The sequence below is a fragment of the Belonocnema kinseyi genome, chromosome 2 (assembly GCF_010883055.1).
Source record: "Belonocnema kinseyi isolate 2016_QV_RU_SX_M_011 chromosome 2, B_treatae_v1, whole genome shotgun sequence".
In the NCBI taxonomy this organism is placed as follows: Eukaryota; Metazoa; Arthropoda; class Insecta; order Hymenoptera; family Cynipidae; genus Belonocnema; species Belonocnema kinseyi.
In genome coordinates this window covers 125,859,868-125,879,133 of record NC_046658.1, presented here as the reverse complement: position 1 = coordinate 125,879,133, position 19,266 = coordinate 125,859,868, and the positions used below count along the sequence as shown (strand labels likewise).

At 23.4% G+C, this 19,266-nt stretch overlaps 1 protein-coding gene across 2 annotated transcripts in view; it reads right to left on the bottom strand.

The window, feature by feature from the left end:
• Window positions 1–2,176: 2,176 nt before the first annotated feature.
• The window catches only part of LOC117168338 (solute carrier organic anion transporter family member 5A1), a 271,076-nt gene continuing 253,986 nt past the window's right edge, over window positions 2,177–19,266 (bottom strand). Inside the window, exons 11-15 of one of the 2 annotated variants that reach the window (XM_033353917.1) lie at window positions 18,209–18,751; window positions 12,788–12,968; window positions 12,512–12,700; window positions 6,603–6,754; window positions 2,177–2,622 (exon numbers count right to left, since the gene is read on the bottom strand). In XM_033353917.1, the coding sequence (XP_033209808.1) occupies window positions 2,360–2,622; window positions 6,603–6,754; window positions 12,512–12,700; window positions 12,788–12,968; window positions 18,209–18,751 (1,328 nt within the window). In that variant the 3' untranslated portion in view covers window positions 2,177–2,359. The remainder of the gene's footprint in view (window positions 2,623–6,602; window positions 6,755–12,511; window positions 12,701–12,787; window positions 12,969–18,208; window positions 18,752–19,266) is intronic. The other variant, XM_033353918.1, reaches the window with a different exon arrangement.

The window sequence follows — 19,266 nt, the reverse complement described above, 5'->3', positions numbered from 1 at the left end:
GGTAAATTTTCAGCAAAATTCATGCAGTTTCAACAATATATTCAAATTTTAAACTAAAGATGATCATTTAAAAAAAAATAGAATCTTGAAATTTTTAAGGTAAAAAAATTAATTTCGAACGAAAAAAAGGAATTTTCAATAAAATAATTAAATGCAGTAATATAAAGCTACTTTTATTAAAGAAGAATCAATTTTATTGAATTTTATAATGCAATTTAAACAAAAAATTAATAAATTAAAAATTCTGACTTAAAACATTTCCTATTCTAGTTTTGGTTTATAAATTTGTCTTTTTTAGGGGAACATTTATATATTTTATTGAAACTGTATTTTTTTTGTAGAAAATTCATCTTTTGTGTTTAAAATTGAATTATATTTTTGAGAATTCATTTTTTTTAATTTATTGTTTTAACCGAAAAATTTTTTCTTCTATTTTTGTTTTTAAAAAACCATTTTTTTAATGAAAAAAAAATAAAATATTTTGTTAAAAAACAGTTTTTCTTTTTTTTTAACATTAATTTTTTGAACATTTTAACTATTTTAATTTTTGTAGAAAATTAATCTTTTTTTGACGAAAATTCATGTACTTGTTTGAAAATTCAAATAAATATCTGGTTAAAAATTTATATTTTTGTTGAAGATTCATCTTTAAGTTTAAATTGAATTATTTTTTTGAGAATTCATTTTTTTTTAATTATTGTTTTAAAGAAAAATTAATTTCTTCTATTTTTGTTTTGAAAACCATTTTTTTCTTGAAAAATAGTTTTTCTTTTTTTTTGTACATTTATTTGTCTAAAATTTTAACTATTCTAATTTTGCTTGAAAATTAATCTTTTTTTGATGAAAATTGAACTAAATATCTGGTTAAAAATGCATACTTTTGATTGAAGGTTCATAATTTTAGTTAAAAATTAATTTCTTAGGTTCAAAATTTATCTTTATGATTTAAAAACTCAACTAAAAAAACTCCGGAATAAGGCACTGATTACTGCGAATAATGTGTTTTCTATTACTTTGACTTATTTTACAATTTAAATTAAGGTACTTGTACCAAAAGTCTGATATCTGAAAAAATTATTTTTTCTATGATTTTAATAATGAAAATATTACAATCGATGTCATTCCAAACAAAAAACATGATTTTTTATGTATAATATTCAAATTCTAAAAAAAAAACATAAATTTTAACTATTTTTTTTGCAATTGAATTTTTTCTGACAGACGCGTCGCTTCTTACCATTTTTTCTACTGTTTCCAATTTGGAAAATAAATTATTCTACCGCTGAAATTAGAACAATTTTTTTCAAAAAAAAACACTTTTTAAAGAAATAATTATATTTTAAGATTATTTAGTTACTTTAAAAATTGAAAACAGTAAAGTTGTCGATAATATTTTCACGGAAAAAAATAATCCGTCATTTATTAAAAAGAAATTTTTCAAAAATTTTTTTTCAAATCATTTTTCAAAAATGGTTAAAATTAATGCTTTTTTTAAATTTAAACATTATTTCATTCTGAAAATAATAGAAAAATTATTTTTTTCAGATATCTGAATTTTTGGCATTTCCCCGCTAAATTTAAACCATCTAATTATTATTAATAACAATAGAAAACAGGATTTTTAAAATCTTAATTCAAAATGCTTATAAAATTCTAAAAACACATAAATGTCGAGCAAATTCTCAAGCTCGTGAGAATTTCTCCGAGCACTTAAACTCTTAAGAACACAAATTCTTTTTTTTTTTCATTCAAAGATTAAGATTACAGAGAATTGCTTTCGCAGCCAAACTGAAGATGGAGAAAGCTCAGATTATTTATATTTTTTTTCTAAATCAACGCAAAAATATGCTTCGTATTTATACCAAGGGCTAATCGTTATTCAGTTCACTCTACTTTTCTCCCCGATTCTAAACTACATTGACTAATCTTTTGCGGAAATTGTTACTCTAGGTTAGAAAAATTAATTAATCGCGACTTACTCTCTACTATTTGCGTCGATCAATAGTAAAGTTCCTTCACAATTGTTAGTCCGTTAGTTGTAAATTTATCTAGTCTTATGTTTCTTAAGGCAGGCATTTTTATATTTACAAGTTCATGCTCGAGTTAACTTTCCTCTATTCAAAAGAAAAAGCGATTTGCCCCCCTACCCCCCCCCCCCAAAATTTAAAAAAATAATAAAAAAATATTGCTGACAACTGGAAAGATGGAGACCTCGAGTAGAGAAATTTTCACCTGTCTGAAAAAAAGTACGTTCCTACTTTTTTGGATTTAAGTGTGGCAAATTATTTTCCGGGTAGAACGAATTTCGCCACAAATGTTAGGTTTGATATTTAAAATAGAGGCTAGAGTAAAGCCACCATTAAACGGTCAGATCTTGAGTTTCATTCTTGTCTGAGGCGGGTTTGAAATCGGTGTAGAGATCCTCGGCGGCAAGAAGTGCCTGCCTTGTGTCCGAAATTTCCAGATCATTTTTTGAGCGACTTGAAGATTCAGTTTCCTCGAGGTTGGTTGACTTTGTGGGTTCGGTGGGAGACGAAATAGACGACTGGCTAGGAATACCTGTACTCGGCGAACTTGCATTTCCATCGCCTACTTCCGGATTGTGTGGTTTCTCCTCAAACACTGGCAAATTGGAAAAGAATTGATTTAGTGTCCAGAAAAAAATTAATTCGTTCAGTTCGGTGAATTTTTAACTAAACACGATCAGTTTTCATCGAAAAATTAAAAAATACATAAATTGGCAGTTCAAAAATAATTTAAAAAGAAGGATTATTAAATAAAAAAGTTTAAATTTCGGCGAAAAATACAGATGTTTTTCACAAAATCTATTATAGAGATCACAGTGGTTTAGTATTTCAATTTTAAGTTAATTTTAATTTTTTAATAAAAATGTTTTTAAAACAAAAAGAAATTTTCTACCTAAAATTAATTTTTAACCAAACTGTTGAATTTTCTGCCAAAATAATAGAATTTACAACCCCAAAAAAACACTGTTTAAGATTATAGTTGAATTTTCAAGCCAAAAAGACAAATTTTTGACAAAACAACCAAAAAATTAATTATCAACCCAATAGTTGATTTTTCTATCGAAATAAAAAAAATTTTCAACTATTAGTTGAAATTTTAACAAAAATAATAAAATTTGTAATCCAAAAGACACAAAAATGGACGAATAATTGAAGAATAAATTATTTTTAATTATATTATAGTATTAGTACCATAAAGACCTTAATATACGACAGGCTTAAGATTTTAAATCGAAATATATTTCAATTTCAACACAAGAGTGGAATTTTAAATCTGAAAGTTACATTTTTAGCTAAAAACATTAATTTTCAAAGAAAAAAAAAAGAATTTTCAACCAAATTTAAGGATTTTGTTAGTAAATTTGTAAATCAATTTTGTTGCTAATTTGCGACGAAAATGATGAATCCTCAAATTATAAAAAAACGATTTTTTTTTAAATTGAGTATAAAGAAAAACTTATTCAAAATATAATACAAATTTCCAACAAAAAACTTGAATAATCCATTTTCAACGAAAAATAAAATACTTACATTTTCAGGTTAAAAAATTATTTTTAACAAAAAACAAATTAGTTTTAACAACAAAAAACAACGAATTTTTAACAAAAAAATTTAATCTTCGACTAAAAACTGAATTTTTAACAAAATAGTGGAATTTTCAAGCCAAAAAGACCAATTTTCTACCGAATAGTTGAATTGTCAACACGAAAACCAGATTTTTCAACCAAAAAATTGATTTTTAACGAATCATTTGAAATTTTCTGCTAAAATGATACAATTTACAATAAAAAAGAAGTTTTTAAAAATATATAGTTGAATTTTCAAGCCTAAAAGACGAATTTTCTGTAAAAAAGTTGAATTTCCAAGCTGAAAATAGGAATTTTCAACCAAAACATTAATTTTCAACCAATTAGTTGATTTTTATAAGAAGATAATAAAATTTTCATCTCAACAGAGGAATTATGATAAAAACAATTGAATTTTCAACAACATTTTTTTTCAACCACATAGTTGAATTTTATGCAAAAATAAGAGAATTTATAATCTAAAAGATTAATTTTTAACAAATCATTTGAAGTTTAAAGGCAAAAAGACGAATTTTCTACAAAACGGTTAATTTGTGACAATTTTTTACAAATCTTCAACATGAATTTTTTTTAACTGAGTTTTTTAAAAACATAGTTAAATTTAACATAAAAGACCAATTTCCAACGAAATAGTTGGATTTACTTTCACAATAATGATATATTCAACCCAAAAAGAGGAATTTAAAAAAAAATAGTTGATTTTTCAACTTTAAAAAACAAATTTTCTATAAAACCGTGGAACTTTTAAGTCGGAAATAAACATTTGCAACCAAAATTTATTTTTTAGCCAAATAGTTTATTTTTCTAACAAAATAATCAACGTTGCAATCAATTAGTGTTGAAATTTATAACGAAATAATAAAACTTTGAACCCAACAGACGAATTGTTAAAAGAAAAATTGAATCTTAAAGCCAAACAGGCGAATTTTCAACTTAATAGTTACATTTTCTGTACAAAAAAAACGAATTTCTAATTTAAAAATACAAATTTTTAACAAAATACTTAAATTTCAAGTTTAAAAAACGATTTTTCTGCAAATCAGTTTTTTCAAAATGATAATAGATAATATTAAGCAAAAACCTAAATTTCAATTGATTAGTTTATTTTTGTAACAAAATAATAAGATTTTCATTACAAAAGACGAATTTTCAACAAAACATTCATTTTCAACCAAATAGTTGAATTTTCTGCAAAAATAATAGAATTTACAACAACAAAAAAACGAATTTTCAAAAATATAGTTGTATTTTCAAGTCTAAAAGACGAATTTTCGACAACACAGTTCAATTTTTAAACCGTAAATATGAATTTTGCACCCGAATTTTTTTTCTATCAAGAATTTTTATTTCAAAAATTCATTTTTCCCCAATTAGTTAAACTTTGTACTAAACACGATCAATTTTTATCGAAAAATAAAATACTTAAATTGACAGTTAAAAAATTATTTAAAAAAAGAATTCTTAAACAAAAAATTTTAACTTTCGCCAAAAAACTATATTTTTCGAAAAATAGTTGAATTTTTAAGCTAAAAAAAAATTTGTTCTACAAAACCCATAAATTTTTAACCCGAAAATAGACATTTTCAAACAATAAGTTGTATTTTCTGCAAAAAAAAACTTACAACCCAAAGACAAATTTTTAACAATATAGTTGAATTTCCATGCCCAAAAGAAGAATTTTCAAACAAAAGATGAATTTACGACTAAAACATTAACTCTTAAGCAATTAATTGATTTTTATAATAAAGTGACAACATTTTTAACCCAACAAAAAAATTTGCTACAAAAAAATTTAATTTTCAACTGAAAAATATAAATTTTCTAGAAAAAATGCATTTGAACCAAATTTTTAAATTTTCTGCAAAAATAATAGAATTTACAACTCCCAAAAAAACGAATTTTCCACAAAACAATTGAATTTTCATTTCAAATATATGAATTTTCATCAAAAATTCATTTTTCACCAATTAGTTAAATTTTCTACTAAAAAAAATTAATTTTTATCAAAAAATAAAATACTTAAATTCACACTTAAAAAATTATTTAACGAAAAATTTTAATTTTCCACAAAAAAAAATTCACAAAATAGTTGAATTTTTAAGCCAAAAAGACAAATTTTCTACAAAACAGATAAATTTTTAACCCGAAAGTAGAAATTTTCCAACGATAAGTTGTATTTTCTGCAAAAAAAAACTTACAACCCAAAGACAAATTTTTAACAATATAGTTGAATTTCCATGCCATAAAGAAGAATTTTCAACCATAAGATGAATTTATGACTGAAAAATTAATTTTTAACCAAATTGTTGAATTTTCTGCCAAAATAATAGAATTTACAAACCAAAAAAAAAAACAATTTGTAAGATTATAGTTGAATTTTTAAGTCAAAAAGGCAAATTTTCAACAAAACAATTGAATCTTAGAATCAAGAGTTGAATTTTCAACAAAACAATTGAATTCACATGAAAAATTAATTTTAAACCCATTAGTTGAATTTTCATTTAGAAAAAAAACTTAAATTTGCAGTTAAAAATTAATAAAAAAAGAATTCTTAAACGAAAAGTTTAATTTTCAACAAAAAAAAACTAAATTTGTCACAAAATAGTTGAATTTTCAAGCCAAAGAGATAAGTTTTCTACAAAACCGATGAATTTTTAACCTGAAAATAGAAATTTTCAAACAATAAGTTGATTTTTCTGTCAAAATAATGGAACTTACAACCCAAAACGGCAACTTTTTAACAATACAGTTGAATTTTCATCCCTAAAAGACGAATTTCCAACCAAAATATTCATTCTCATCCAATTAGTTGATTTTTGTAACGAAATAATAAAATTTGCAATCCAACTAACGAAATTCTCGATTTCAGGTGTTTTAGGAGATTTTTCAAATTTAAGAGTAAAAAAAAAAGCGGAAAAAGGATTTTTTGTAAAAAAATCAGCAGACTGTGTTGCCTGTTATTGGATAAAATTAATTAATATTAACTTACATTTGTCGAGACTTATTATAGAACCAACTAACTCGTTTACTGTTAGGGACGGTGGCAAATCTTCCATGTGTTTTCTCCTTCTGACGAGCCACCAATCAAGCAAAAAGAGTGCAAGAGCTAAAATTTTTATTCCAGCACAAAGTCCAACGTACCTAAAATTAAAAAAAAGTGTAAAAATGTATATAAATTTTAAGGCTAAGAGGAGAAAATCTTTAAAATCTTTGTGAAATCTTTTTAAAGTTTTAAAAACTTGAGAAATTTTTCAAAAAATGTCTGTAGTTTTTAATTCTTTAAAGTTTTACAGTCTTTTGAAATCTTTTGAAATATTTATGAAATATTGTAAAAGTCCTAAAATAGTTTTAAATCTATTTAAAATATTTTTAAAGTCTTAAAATACTTTTAAATCTTTGTGAAATCTTTTAAAGGTTTTGAACTCTTTTGAAATGTTTGTGACATATTTTAACTCTTAAAATAATTTTAAATCTTAGTAAAATATTTTAAGAGTTTTAAAAGTTTTAAATCTTTGTGGAATTTTTTTAAAGTTTTACAATTTTTTGTAATTTTTGTGAAATTTCTTAAGTCTTAAAACAGTTTTAAATCTTTGTGAAATGCTTTAAAAGTTTAACAATCTTTTAAAATCTCTGTAAAATATTGTTAAGGTAAATCTATATAAAATAATTTAAATCTTTTAAAACTTTTACAATCTTTTTAAATCTTTCTGAAATATTCTGAAAGTATTTAAATAGATTTAAATCTTTGTGAAATATTTTTAAAGTCTTACAATAGTTTTAAATCTTTATAAAATCTTTTGAAAATTTTACAATCTTTTGAAAAATTTGTTAAATTTGTTTAGTCTTAAAATAATTTAAAATCTTTCTGAAATCTTTTAAAGGTTTTAGAAATGTTTAAGATATTTAACAAGTTTTAAAATGTTTTGAAATCTTTGTGAAATATTTTAAAAGCCTTAAAATAGTTTTAAATCTATATAAAATATTTTAAAAGTCTTACAGTGGTTTTAAATCTAGGTAAAATATTTTAAAAGTATTAAGATAGTTTTAAATCTTTGCGAAATCTTTTAAAAGCTTTACAATCTATTGAAATATTTGTGAGATTTTTTAAGTTCTAAAATAGTTCAAAATCTTTGTGAAATCTTTTAAAAGCTTCTAAACTCTTTTAAAATATTTGTAAAATCTTTTAAAAGTTTGAAAACTGCTTAAAATATTTAAACAGTTTTTAAATCTTTTGAAACCTTTGGAAATTAATTTTTAAGGTTTTAAATTATGTAAAATATTTTATATCTTTGTAATAGTTTGAAATCTTTTAAAACTTTTACAATCTTTTGAAATCTTTGTGAAATATTTTGAAAATCTTTAAATATTTTCAAATCTTTGTGAAATACTTTAAAAATTTTACAATATTTTGAAATATTTGTGAAATTTTTTAAGTCTTTAAATAGTTTTATATCAATGTAAAATATTTTAAAAGCCTTAAACTATTTTTAAATTTAGGTAAAGAATTTTAAGTGTCTTAAAATAGTTTTAAATATTTATGAAATGTTTTAAAAGTTTGAAATTTGTATAAAATATTAACAAAATTTTTAAATCTTTTGAAATCTTTGTGAAATATTTTTCAAGTTTTGAATCTATGTAAAATATTTTTAATCTTTTAAAATAGTTTGAAATCTTTTACAACTTTTACAATCTTTTCAAATCTTTGTGAAATATTTTAAGTCTTAAATCAGTTTTAAATCTTTGTAAAATCTTTTAAACGTTTCTAAACTGTTCTGAAATATTTGTAAAATCTTAAAAAGTTTTTAAATTGTTAAAAAAATTTTTAAGTTTTAATATCTTTTGAAATCTTAATAAAATATTTTAAAACTCTTACAATAGTTTTAAATCTAGGTAAAATATTTTAAAAGCCTTAAAATATTTTTAAATATTTGTGAAATCATTTTAAAGTTTCTAAGCTCTTTTAAAAGTTTGAAATTTGTTTAAAATACTTAAAAAGTTTTAAAATCTTTTGAAATCTTTGTGAAATCTTTTAAAAGCCTTAACATAGTTTTAAATCTAAGTAAAATATTTTAAAAGTCTTAAAATCGTTTTAAATCTATGTAAAATATTTTAAAAGTCTTAAAATAGTTTTAAATCTTTCCGAAATCTTTTAAAAGTTTTAAACTCTTTTGAAATAATTGTGAAATCTTTTAAAGGTACAGTTTTAAATCTTTGTGAAATGTTTTAAAATTGTTTAAAATATTAAGAAAGTTTTTTGATCTTTTGAAATCGTTGTGAAATATTTAAAAAGCCTTCAAATAGTTTTATATAAATGTGAAATCTTTTAAAAGTTTTACAATCTTTTGAAATCTCTGTGAAATATTGTTAAGTTAAATCTATATAAAATAATTTAAATCTTTTAAAATAGATGGAAATCTTTTAAAACTTTTACAATCTTTTAAAATCTTTCTGAAATATTCTGAAAGTATTTAAATAGATTTAAATCTTTATGAAATCTTTTTAAAATTTTACAATCTTTTGAAATCTTTGAGACATATCCTTAAGGTTTTAAATCTATTTAAAATATTTTAAATCTTTTGAAATAGTTTGAAATCTTATAATTTTTAAAATATTTGTGTAATATTTTTAAAATCTTTTAAAAGTTTAAAAATTGTCTAAAATATTTAAACAGTTTTAAAATCTTTCGAAATCTTTGTGAAATATTTTTGAAGTCTTATAATAGTTTTAAATCTTTATGAAGTCTTTTGAAAATTTTACAATCTTTTGAAATCTTTGTGACATATGCTTAAGGTTTTAAATCTATGAAAAATATGTTAAATCTTTTGAAATAGTTTGAAATCTTATAATTTTTTAAATCTTTGTGAAATATTTTAAAAATCTTTCAAAAGTTTTAAACCTTTGTGAACTATTTTAAAAGATTTAAAATAGTTTTAAATCTTTATGAAATCTTTTAAAAGTTTCTAAACTCTTTTGAAATATTTTTAAAATCTTTCAGAAGTTTAAAAATTCTCTAAAATATTTAAACAGTCTTAAAATCTTTTGAAATCTTTGTGAAATACTTTTTAAGATTTTAAATTTCTGTAAAAGATTTTTAATCTTTTAAAATGGTTTGAAACCTTTTAAAACTTTTACAATCTTTTAAAATCTTTGTGAAATATTTTTAAAGTCTTAAAATAGTTTTAAATCTTTGTAAAATCGTTTTAAAATTTCTTAATCTTTTGGAATATTTGTAAAATTTTTTTAATTTGAAAGAAGTTTTAAATCATTGTGAAATCTTTTTAAAGTTTCTAAACTCTTTTGAAACATTTGTAAAATCTTTTAAAAGTTTTAAAATTGTTCAAAATATTTCAAAAGTCTTGAAATCTTTTGAAATCTTTGTGAAATATTTTAGAATCCTTAAAATAAGTTTTAAATCTTTGTGAAATCTTTTAAAAGTTTTACAATCTTATGAAATAAGTGTGAAATATTTTTGAATTTTTAAATCTATGTAAAATATTTTAGGTCTTCTAAAATAGTTTGAAATATTTTACATCTTTTACAATCTATTAAAACCTTTGTGAAATATTTTAAGTCTTAAAATAGTTTTAAATCTTTGTGAAATCTTCTAAAAGTTTCTAAACTCTTTTGAAATATTTGTAAAATCTTTTTAAAAAATTTAACGGTTTAAAATATTTAAAGTTTAAAAATCTTTCGAAACCTTTGTGACATATTTTTAAGGTTTTAAACCTATGTAAAATATGTTAAATCTTTTGAAACAGTTTGAAATCTTTTATAACTTTTAAAATCTTTGTCAAATATTTTGAAAGTCTTTAAATAGTTTTAAATCTTAGTGGATTATTTTAAAAGTGTTAAAATAGTTTTAAATCTTTGTGAAATCTTTTTGAAATTTTACAATCTTTTGATATATTTGTAAAAATTTTTAAGTCTTAAAATAGTTTTAAATCTTTGTGAAATCTTTTAAAAGTTCGAAGTATGTTTAAAACATTTAAAAAATTTTAAAATCTTTTGAAATCTTTGTGAAATGTTTTTAAGCTTTTAAATCTATGTAAAATATTTTAAATTTTTTCAAATAGTTTGATTTTAAAAAAAAGTTGTAAATCTTTGTGAAAGCTTTTTAAAGTTTCTAAAGTCTTTTTAAATATTTTTAAAATCTTTTAAAAGTTGTAAAATTCTTTAAAATATTTTAAAAGTCTTGAAATGTTTTGAAATCTTTGTGAAATATTTTAAAAGGCTTAAAATAGTTTTAAATCCATGGGAAATATTTTAAAAGTCTTAAAATAGTTTTAAATATTTGTGAAATGTTTTAAAAGCCTTAAAATAGTAAATCTATGTAAAACATTTTAAAAGTCTCAAAGTATTTTTAAATCTAGTTAAAATATTTTAAATGTCTTAAAATAGTTTTAAATATTTATGAAATCTTTTTAAAGTTTCTAAGGTCTTTTGAAATATTTGAAAATTTGTTTAAAAAGTCTCTTTGAAATCTTGGAAAAATTTTGAAATATTTAAAATCGTTTGAAATCTGTAAAATCTTTTGAAATACATATATTAAAATGTTTGAAATCCTTGTGAAATTTTTTGAAATCTTTGTGGAATATTTCAAAGAAAAATAAGCAAATGATTGAAATCTGTTTTGAATATTTTTAAACTTTGTGAATTAATTGAAATATTTCTGAAACTGCTGCAAGTTTATTCAAATCTTTGGATAAATTTGCAACTAAATTATGAAATATTTACGAAATCATCAAATCATTAAAAATATTTGATAAATCATTGCAAAATAATTGAAATCTTTTTTAACTTTGTGAAATCCTTTAAATATTTCTGATGTCTACGAAATCTTTGTGAAATTTCTGGAATATTTGTAAAATATTAGTAAAAATTATTCGAAATTTTTGTGAAATAATTCAAATATCTGTGAACTATCTCAAAGCTTTATGAAATCATTAAGATATTAACGAAATCTTTTAATTCTTTTTGAAGTCTGCAAAATAATTTGAAATATTTGGAATCTTTGTGTAATCTTTTGAAATATTTGTGATATTTTTGTGAAATAGTTGTGAAATAAATAAAATATCTGTGAAATATTTGCCAATTTTTTTGGAGAATTTAAATCTTTTGCAAAAATTTAAATTTTTACGAAATTATTAAATTTGTTTAAAGAATTAAAATCTTTGCGGAATTTTATGCATTTTTTTAAATTGAAACCTTTTTGAAATCTTGGTCAAATATTTGTGAAATCTTTTCAAAATTTTCTGAAATCTTTGAAATCTCATAAAATATTTATGAAATAATTGAAATGTTTGGAAAATATTTAGAAATAAATGAAACCTTTGAGGAATCTTAGAAATTTTTGTAAAATCTTTGAAATTATTGTGAAAGAATAAAAATTTTTCTGAAATCTTTGAAATGTCTTAAAATATTTATGAAATAATTGAAATGTTTGTGAAATATTTATCAAATTAGTATAAAATCTTTTGATATAATTGAAACCTTTGTGAAATCTTTGGAAATTTTCGAAATATTTATGAAATATTTAGAAATGATTGAAGCGTTTGTGAAATCTTCAAAATTTTTGTAAAATCTTCGAAATCTTTGTGAATATTTTAAAAGCCTTAAAATAGTTTTAAATGTTTTAAATCTATGTAAAACATTTTAAAAGTCTCAAAGTATTTTTAAATCTAGTTAAAATATTTTAAATGTTTTAAAATAGTTTTAAATATTTATGAAATCTTTTAAAAGTTTCTAAGCTCTTTTGAAATATTTGCAAAAACTTTTTAAAGTTTTAAAATTGTTTAAAATCTTTGTGAAATATTTTTAAAATTTTAATAACTTTTGAAATATTCGTTTAATGCTCAAGAGAGAGAATTATAAAAATATAAAAATATAAAAACGTCCTACTTGTATCTGAACTGTTCGATATCATAAAGAAGGCATCTTCCTCCTTTTTCGCCGCAAGTACTCTTCCAGAGCAAACATGTCGAGTCTATTAAATTTCCGAAAAGAATTGGTGCAGGTATGTAACCGAAGAGCCTGAAAATTACAAACTGCATACCCAGAGCGAAGGATCTCTCTTCCTCGGACACAGAACTGTAAGACGGAAAATTGGGTGTAAAATATTTCAAGCTGGGAATTTAAAGAGAGTACTTATTTGCATTTTTTGGTGGAAATTCTTACCGTAAGACTATCATTAACAAAGGCATTTGTGTAACGGCGACGACAAATGTCATGAAAAAGAGGAGAATAAGAAACGGATATATGGTTCGACAGGGCGAAGTGCAAGGACCGGCGGTGGCTACGGGGACGACTGTCACTTCTGCAAATTCTGAAGCGAGAACAGACAAATTTCCATGTATACCTGTAGAAAAGAAAATTATTTAATATCCATGTTTTTACGAAGGATTCATTCATCTTGAAATCTAGTCTAGTGTCCAAATTTTCGTGAATTCTTTGAAAAGTTTTTGAAATTTTCGGTAAATACTTTAAAATTTGCGTGAAATCTTGGTGAAATCGTTCAAATATTCTTGAAGTCTTTCAAATCTTGGTAAAGTCTTTGCGAAATTATGAAATATTTCTTATCTTTCTCTAATTTCTGTGAAATCTTTTGAAGTCTTTGTAAAATCCTTGAAATCTTTGAAATCCTTTGAAATTTTTCGAATTCTTTGTGAAATAATTTCAAAGCTTTATAAAATCATTAAAATATTACTGAAATCTTTCAAATCTTTGTTAAGTTTTTGCAGAATAATTTGAAATCTTTGTGAAATATTGGCGAAGTAAATAAAATATCTGTGAATTATTTCAAAGCTTTATGAAATCATTAAAATATTAATGAAATCCTTGAAATCTTTTTGAAGTCTTGGCGAAATCATTTTAAATCTTTTGAAATATGTGAAATTTTTTCGAAATCATTAAAATATCTGTGAAATATTTCAAAGCTTTATGAAATCAATAAAATATTAATGAAATCTTTAAAATCTCAATGAAGTCTCTGAGAAATAATTTGCAATCTTTGTGAAATCTTTGTGATATTTTTGTGAATTTTTGAAAATTTTGGTGAAATTATTAAAATATCAGTAGAATGTTTCAAAGCTTTATAAAATCATTAAAATATTACTGAAATTTTTTAAATCTTTGTAAAGTCTGCGGAATAATTTGAACTCTTTGGAATCTTTGTGAAATCTTTTGAAGTCTTTGTAGAATCTTTGAAATATTTTGAAATTTTTTAAATCGTTTGAAATACATATGTTAAAATGTTTGAAATCCTTGTGATATTTTTCGAAATCTTTGTAAAATAATTAAAATATTTGTGAAGTATTTAAAAGCAAAATAAGCAAATAATTGAAATCTTTTTAAACTTTGTGAAATAATTGAAATTTTTCTGAAATTGCTGCAAGATTATTTAAATCTGTGGAAAAATGTTCTTCAAATTAAGAAATATTTTTAAACTTTGTGAAATCATTTAAATAATTCTGATATCTACGAAATCTTTGTTAAGTTTTAGTAAAATGTTTGGAATGTTTGTGAAATAGTAGTAAAAAATTTTCGAAATTTTTGTGAAATAATTAAAATATGTTTGAATTACTTGAAAGCAAGTCTTTGCGAAATAATTTGAAATCTTGGTGAAAGCTTTTGAAATCTTTGTGATATTTTTGAAATAATTAAAATATCTGCGAATTATTTCAAAGCTTAATGAAATCATTAAAATATTAATGAAATATTTGAAATCTTTTTGTCTGCGAAATAATTAAAATATTTTTGAAATATTTCAAAGCAAAATAAGCAAATAATTGAAGTATTTTTTGAAATATTCTTAAACTTTGCGGAATAATTGAAAATGTTTTTAAATATTCTGAAATCTTTCCGAAATCTCTGTGAAATCCTTTGAAGTCCTTGTAAAATCCTTGAAATCTTTTAAATATTTCGAAATCTTTGTGAAATAATAACAAAGCTTTATGGAATCATTAAAATATTACTCAAATCTTTATGAAGCCTTTGCGAAATAATTTGAAATGTTTGTGAAACCTTTGAAATATTTGTGAAACCTTTTGAAGTCTTTGTAGAATCTTTGAAATCTTTCAAATCTTTTGAAATATATTAAAACCTTTGTCATCCTTGTGAAATATTTGTGAAATAATTAAAATACCTGTAAATTATTTCAAAGATTTAAGAAATCATTAAAATATTAATGAAATCTTTTTGAAGTATTTGCAAAATAATTTGAAATCTTTGTGAAATCTTTGGAAGTCTTTGCAGAATCTTTGAAATCTTTGAAATATTTTGAAATATTTTAAATAGTTTGAAATCTGTAAAATCTTTTGAAATACATATATTAAAATGTTTGAAATCTTTGTGACATTTTTCGAAATCCTTTAAATATTTCTGATGTCTTAGAATTCTTTGTCAAAATTTTGGAAAATTTGTGAAATATTAGTAAAAATTATTCGAAATTTTTGTGAAATGATTCAAATATCTGTGAACTATCTTAAAGCTTTATGAAATCATTAATATATTAAAAAAAATCTTTGAAATTTTTTTGTCTGCAAAATAATTTGAAATATTTGTGAAATATTAAGAATCTTTGTGTAATCTTTTGAAATATTTGTGATATTTTTGTGAAATTGTTGTGAAATAAAAAAATATCTGTGAAATATTTGCCAAATTTTTTGGAGAATTTAAATCTTTTGCAAAAATTGAAATTTTTACGAAATTATTAAATTTGTTTAAAGAATTAAAATCTTTGCGGAATTTTATGCATTTTTTAAAATAGAAACCTTTTTGAAATCTTGGTCAAATATTTGTGAAATCTTTTCAAAATTTTCTGAAATCTTTGAAATCTCATAAAATATTTATGAAATAATTGAAATGTTTGGAAAATATTTAGAAATAAATGAAACCTTTGAGGAATTTTCGAAATTTTTGTGAAATCTTTGAAATTATTGTGAAATAATAAAAAATTTTCTGAAATCTTTGAAATCTCTTAAAATATTTATGAAATAATTGAAATGTTTGTGAAATATTTATCAAATTAGTATGAAATCTTTTGATATAATTGAAGACTTTGTGAAATTTTTGGAAATTTTCGAAATATTTATGAAATATTTAGAAATGATTGAAGCGTTTGTGAAATCTTCGAAATTTTTGTAGAATCTTCGAAATCTTTGTGAGAGGATTGAAATGTTTGTGAAATATTTGGAAATATATGAAAGCTTTGTGAAATCTTCGAAATTTTTGTAAAATCTTTGAAATTTTGATGAAAGAACTAAAATTGTGCTGAAATCATTTAAATCTCTGGAAATATTTATGAAATGATTAAAATTTTTGTGACATATGTCACAAATATGTATGCAATCTTTTGATACAATTGAAACCTTTGTGAAAACTTTTGAAATTTTCGAAATATTTATGAAATATTTATGACATAATTGAAGCCTTTGTGAAATCTTCGATATTTTGGTAAAATCTTCGCTATATTTGTGAAAGCATTGAAATATTTCTGAAATCTGAGAAATACTGATGAAATCATAAACATTTTTCTGAAATAATTGCCAAATTTTTTTGAAAGAATTTAAATCTTTACGAAAGTATTAAATTTTTTTAAAGAATTGAAATTTTTGCGAAATCTTATGAATTTTAAAAAATTGAAACGTTTTTGAAATCTTTGTCAAATATTTGTGAAATCTTTTTAAAATATTCTAAAATCTTTTAAATATCTTGAAATATTTTTGAAACAATTGAAACCTTTGTAAAATCTTTGAAATCTTTGTGAAAGCATTGAAATTTTTCTGACACCTTAGAAATATTGATGAAATCATTGAAATCTTTGTGAAATATTTGCCAAATTTTTTGAAAGAATTGAAATCTTTTGAAATTATTTGGAGTAATTGAAACCTTTTTGAAATCTTTGTCAAATATTTGTTAAATCTTTTTAAAATATTGTAAAATCTTTGAAATCTCTTGAAATATTTATGAAAAGATTAAAACCTTTCTGAAATCTTTGAATCTCTTGAAATATTGATGAAATAATTTAAATATTTGTCAAATTTGTATAAAATCTTTTGAAATAATTGAAGCCTTTGTGAAATATTCGAAATCTTGGTGAAATCATTGAAATATTTTTGAAATATTAGAAATACTGATGAAATCATTAAAATCTTTTTGAAATATTTGCCAAATTTTTATGAAATCTTTTGAAACAATTGAAACCCTCGTAGAAGTTTTTGAAATTTTTTGAAATCTTTGAAATCGCTACGAAACTACAAAACCTTTAAGGCCATGTGACGAGTGGGTCACGTGACCATATTTCTAACTTACCGACACCTTTTCTGTTTCCCAACTTATTTTCAAACGAAACGCTACATCGAGTTGAAAATTTGAGAAACTAAATAAGAAGCACTAATAAACATGTGTCTGGTCCTAAATTTTTAGAATGATGAAAAAAGTTTTTTTGCAAACAAATTTTGTTTGCTTTTTTCATAATTATACAATAAAAATTTATGACCAGACACATGTTTATTAGTGCTTCTTATTTTGTTTCTCAAATTTTCAACTCGATGTGGCGTTTAGTTTGAAAATAACTTGGGAAACAGAAAAGGTGTCTGGTAAGGTAAGAACCTGGTCACGTGACCTACTCGTCACATGGCCTTAAGGACATGTCACACAGCTAAATACCTACATTATCGACCTCACTATTACAGTTCACTGAATGTTTTTTTGAACCTAAGAACTTTTTTTGTAAATAAAATATCGAGCTGAAACTTTGGAAAATATATTAGAGTACAATAAAGTACGTTTAGGTACTGCATTTTGGTAGGAACTTCACTGAAAATAATTTCATCTTTTTTTTGAACCTCGACATTTTTTGAACGTTCGAACTTTTTTTATACATAAAATATCTGTCTCAAACTTTAAAAAATGCAAGAGCCGAAAGAAAACTACGTTTAAGTACAAAGCTTAATAATAAAAGATGTAAAAAAAAATCAACTATCAATTCCATCGGCATCAACCAGTAACGTTGTACACGAAAATACGAACCCTCTAGAGCCTCGTCTAGTGGCTGCTAGGGTTTGTATTTTCGTATATAACGTTACCGGCTGATGCCGATGGAATTGATAGTTGAAATATAATTCTTTACATCTTTTATTATTAAGATTTGTACTTAAACGTAGTTTTCTTTCGGCTCTTACATTTTTCAAAGTTTGCGACCGATATTTTATGTATAAAAAAATTTCGAACGTTCAAAAAATGTCGAGATTGAGAAAAAAGAAAAAATAATTTTCAGTGAAGTTCCTACCAAAATGCAGTACCTAAACGTACTTTATTGTACTCTAATACATTTTCCAAAGTTTCAGCTCGATAATTTATTTACAAAAAAAGTTCTGAGGTTCAAAAAAACATTCAGCGAACTGATAAAGTTAGGTCGGTAAAATAGGTATTTAGCTGTGTCATATGCCCTTAAGGAAATAATTGAAATCTTTGTGTAACCTATTAAATCTCTACAAAATTATGAAATTTCTGAGAAATATGAATTCTTCTGAAATACTTATGAAACATAATAGTAATGAAATTTTTTGTTGTTGTTAAAATCATTGAAATACTTACACGCGCAGTTGGTGAAGTTTGATTTGGAGCTGAAGGCAGTGCAGCCCGCGTGACAGGGACTGAAGTACGTGAGACCATTATTTCCGCAGACAGGCTCAACATCCGCAATACGGCACTCGCAGCCGAAATTGCAGGCGGCCGTGAGATTCACTTGAAAAGGCTCCAGCCCTTTGGTGCTGCTATTAAAGTAGGGAATAGTGGTGCCCGCCATTTTGACATTGTCGCATCCGAGGAAGAATAATAAACCGTAGCAGGTCAGACAGACAATGTTCGAGACGAGAACAAATTGCACAGCCCCCTTTGGCCGAAGCTCGAGGCGTTTTAGCAAACAACCGCCGATGAAAATGCCGATGCAGGCTCCCGGTATCGCGATTGAACCTGTGAAGACCGACGCTTGGCTCTTGCCCAAACTAAATTGCGTCTCCAAGTACTTCGGCAAGAAAACGACAAATCCTGAGACGATTACAAGCTCCATGCAGGCACCCAGACATGTCACGATGTAGACCGGATTGCAGACGAGTCTCCACATACTTCGTGGAATGTCTGGAAAAACCAGATCAACAATTTCATCAATTTTAATTCAATTCAAATTAATCTGCAGAATTCCTCAAAATAAAACCAAGAATCCAACGACCAAATTTGGACAACCATCATTAGTCCAGACGCCATACTCAGTCCTGTCGGATCTTATATGTCGCCAAAATATTTTGAGTGATTCGTATGCAGAATGATCACCTGATTCTGAATCGGTGTGGTACGTACGTCTTCGGCAGATTGTGCGTTCTAGAGATATTCGCAATTAATCAATTTTTTAATTACTCCCGATTAATGATTTTCCATTAAACTTATTTCGATTTTTTTTTCTGCACTTTATTAGCTCATTACAGGACGAATAAAAAACGTTGAAACATATTTGACCTCCGATGAATATTTATTGCACAATAGCAACTAATAGGCGAAAAAGTTGGAAAAAAATTCTATCTGCCATATCTTCAAAAATATGATCTAAAAGAGAAATGTTTTTTAATTAATGAAAATAACAGTTAAAATACATACTT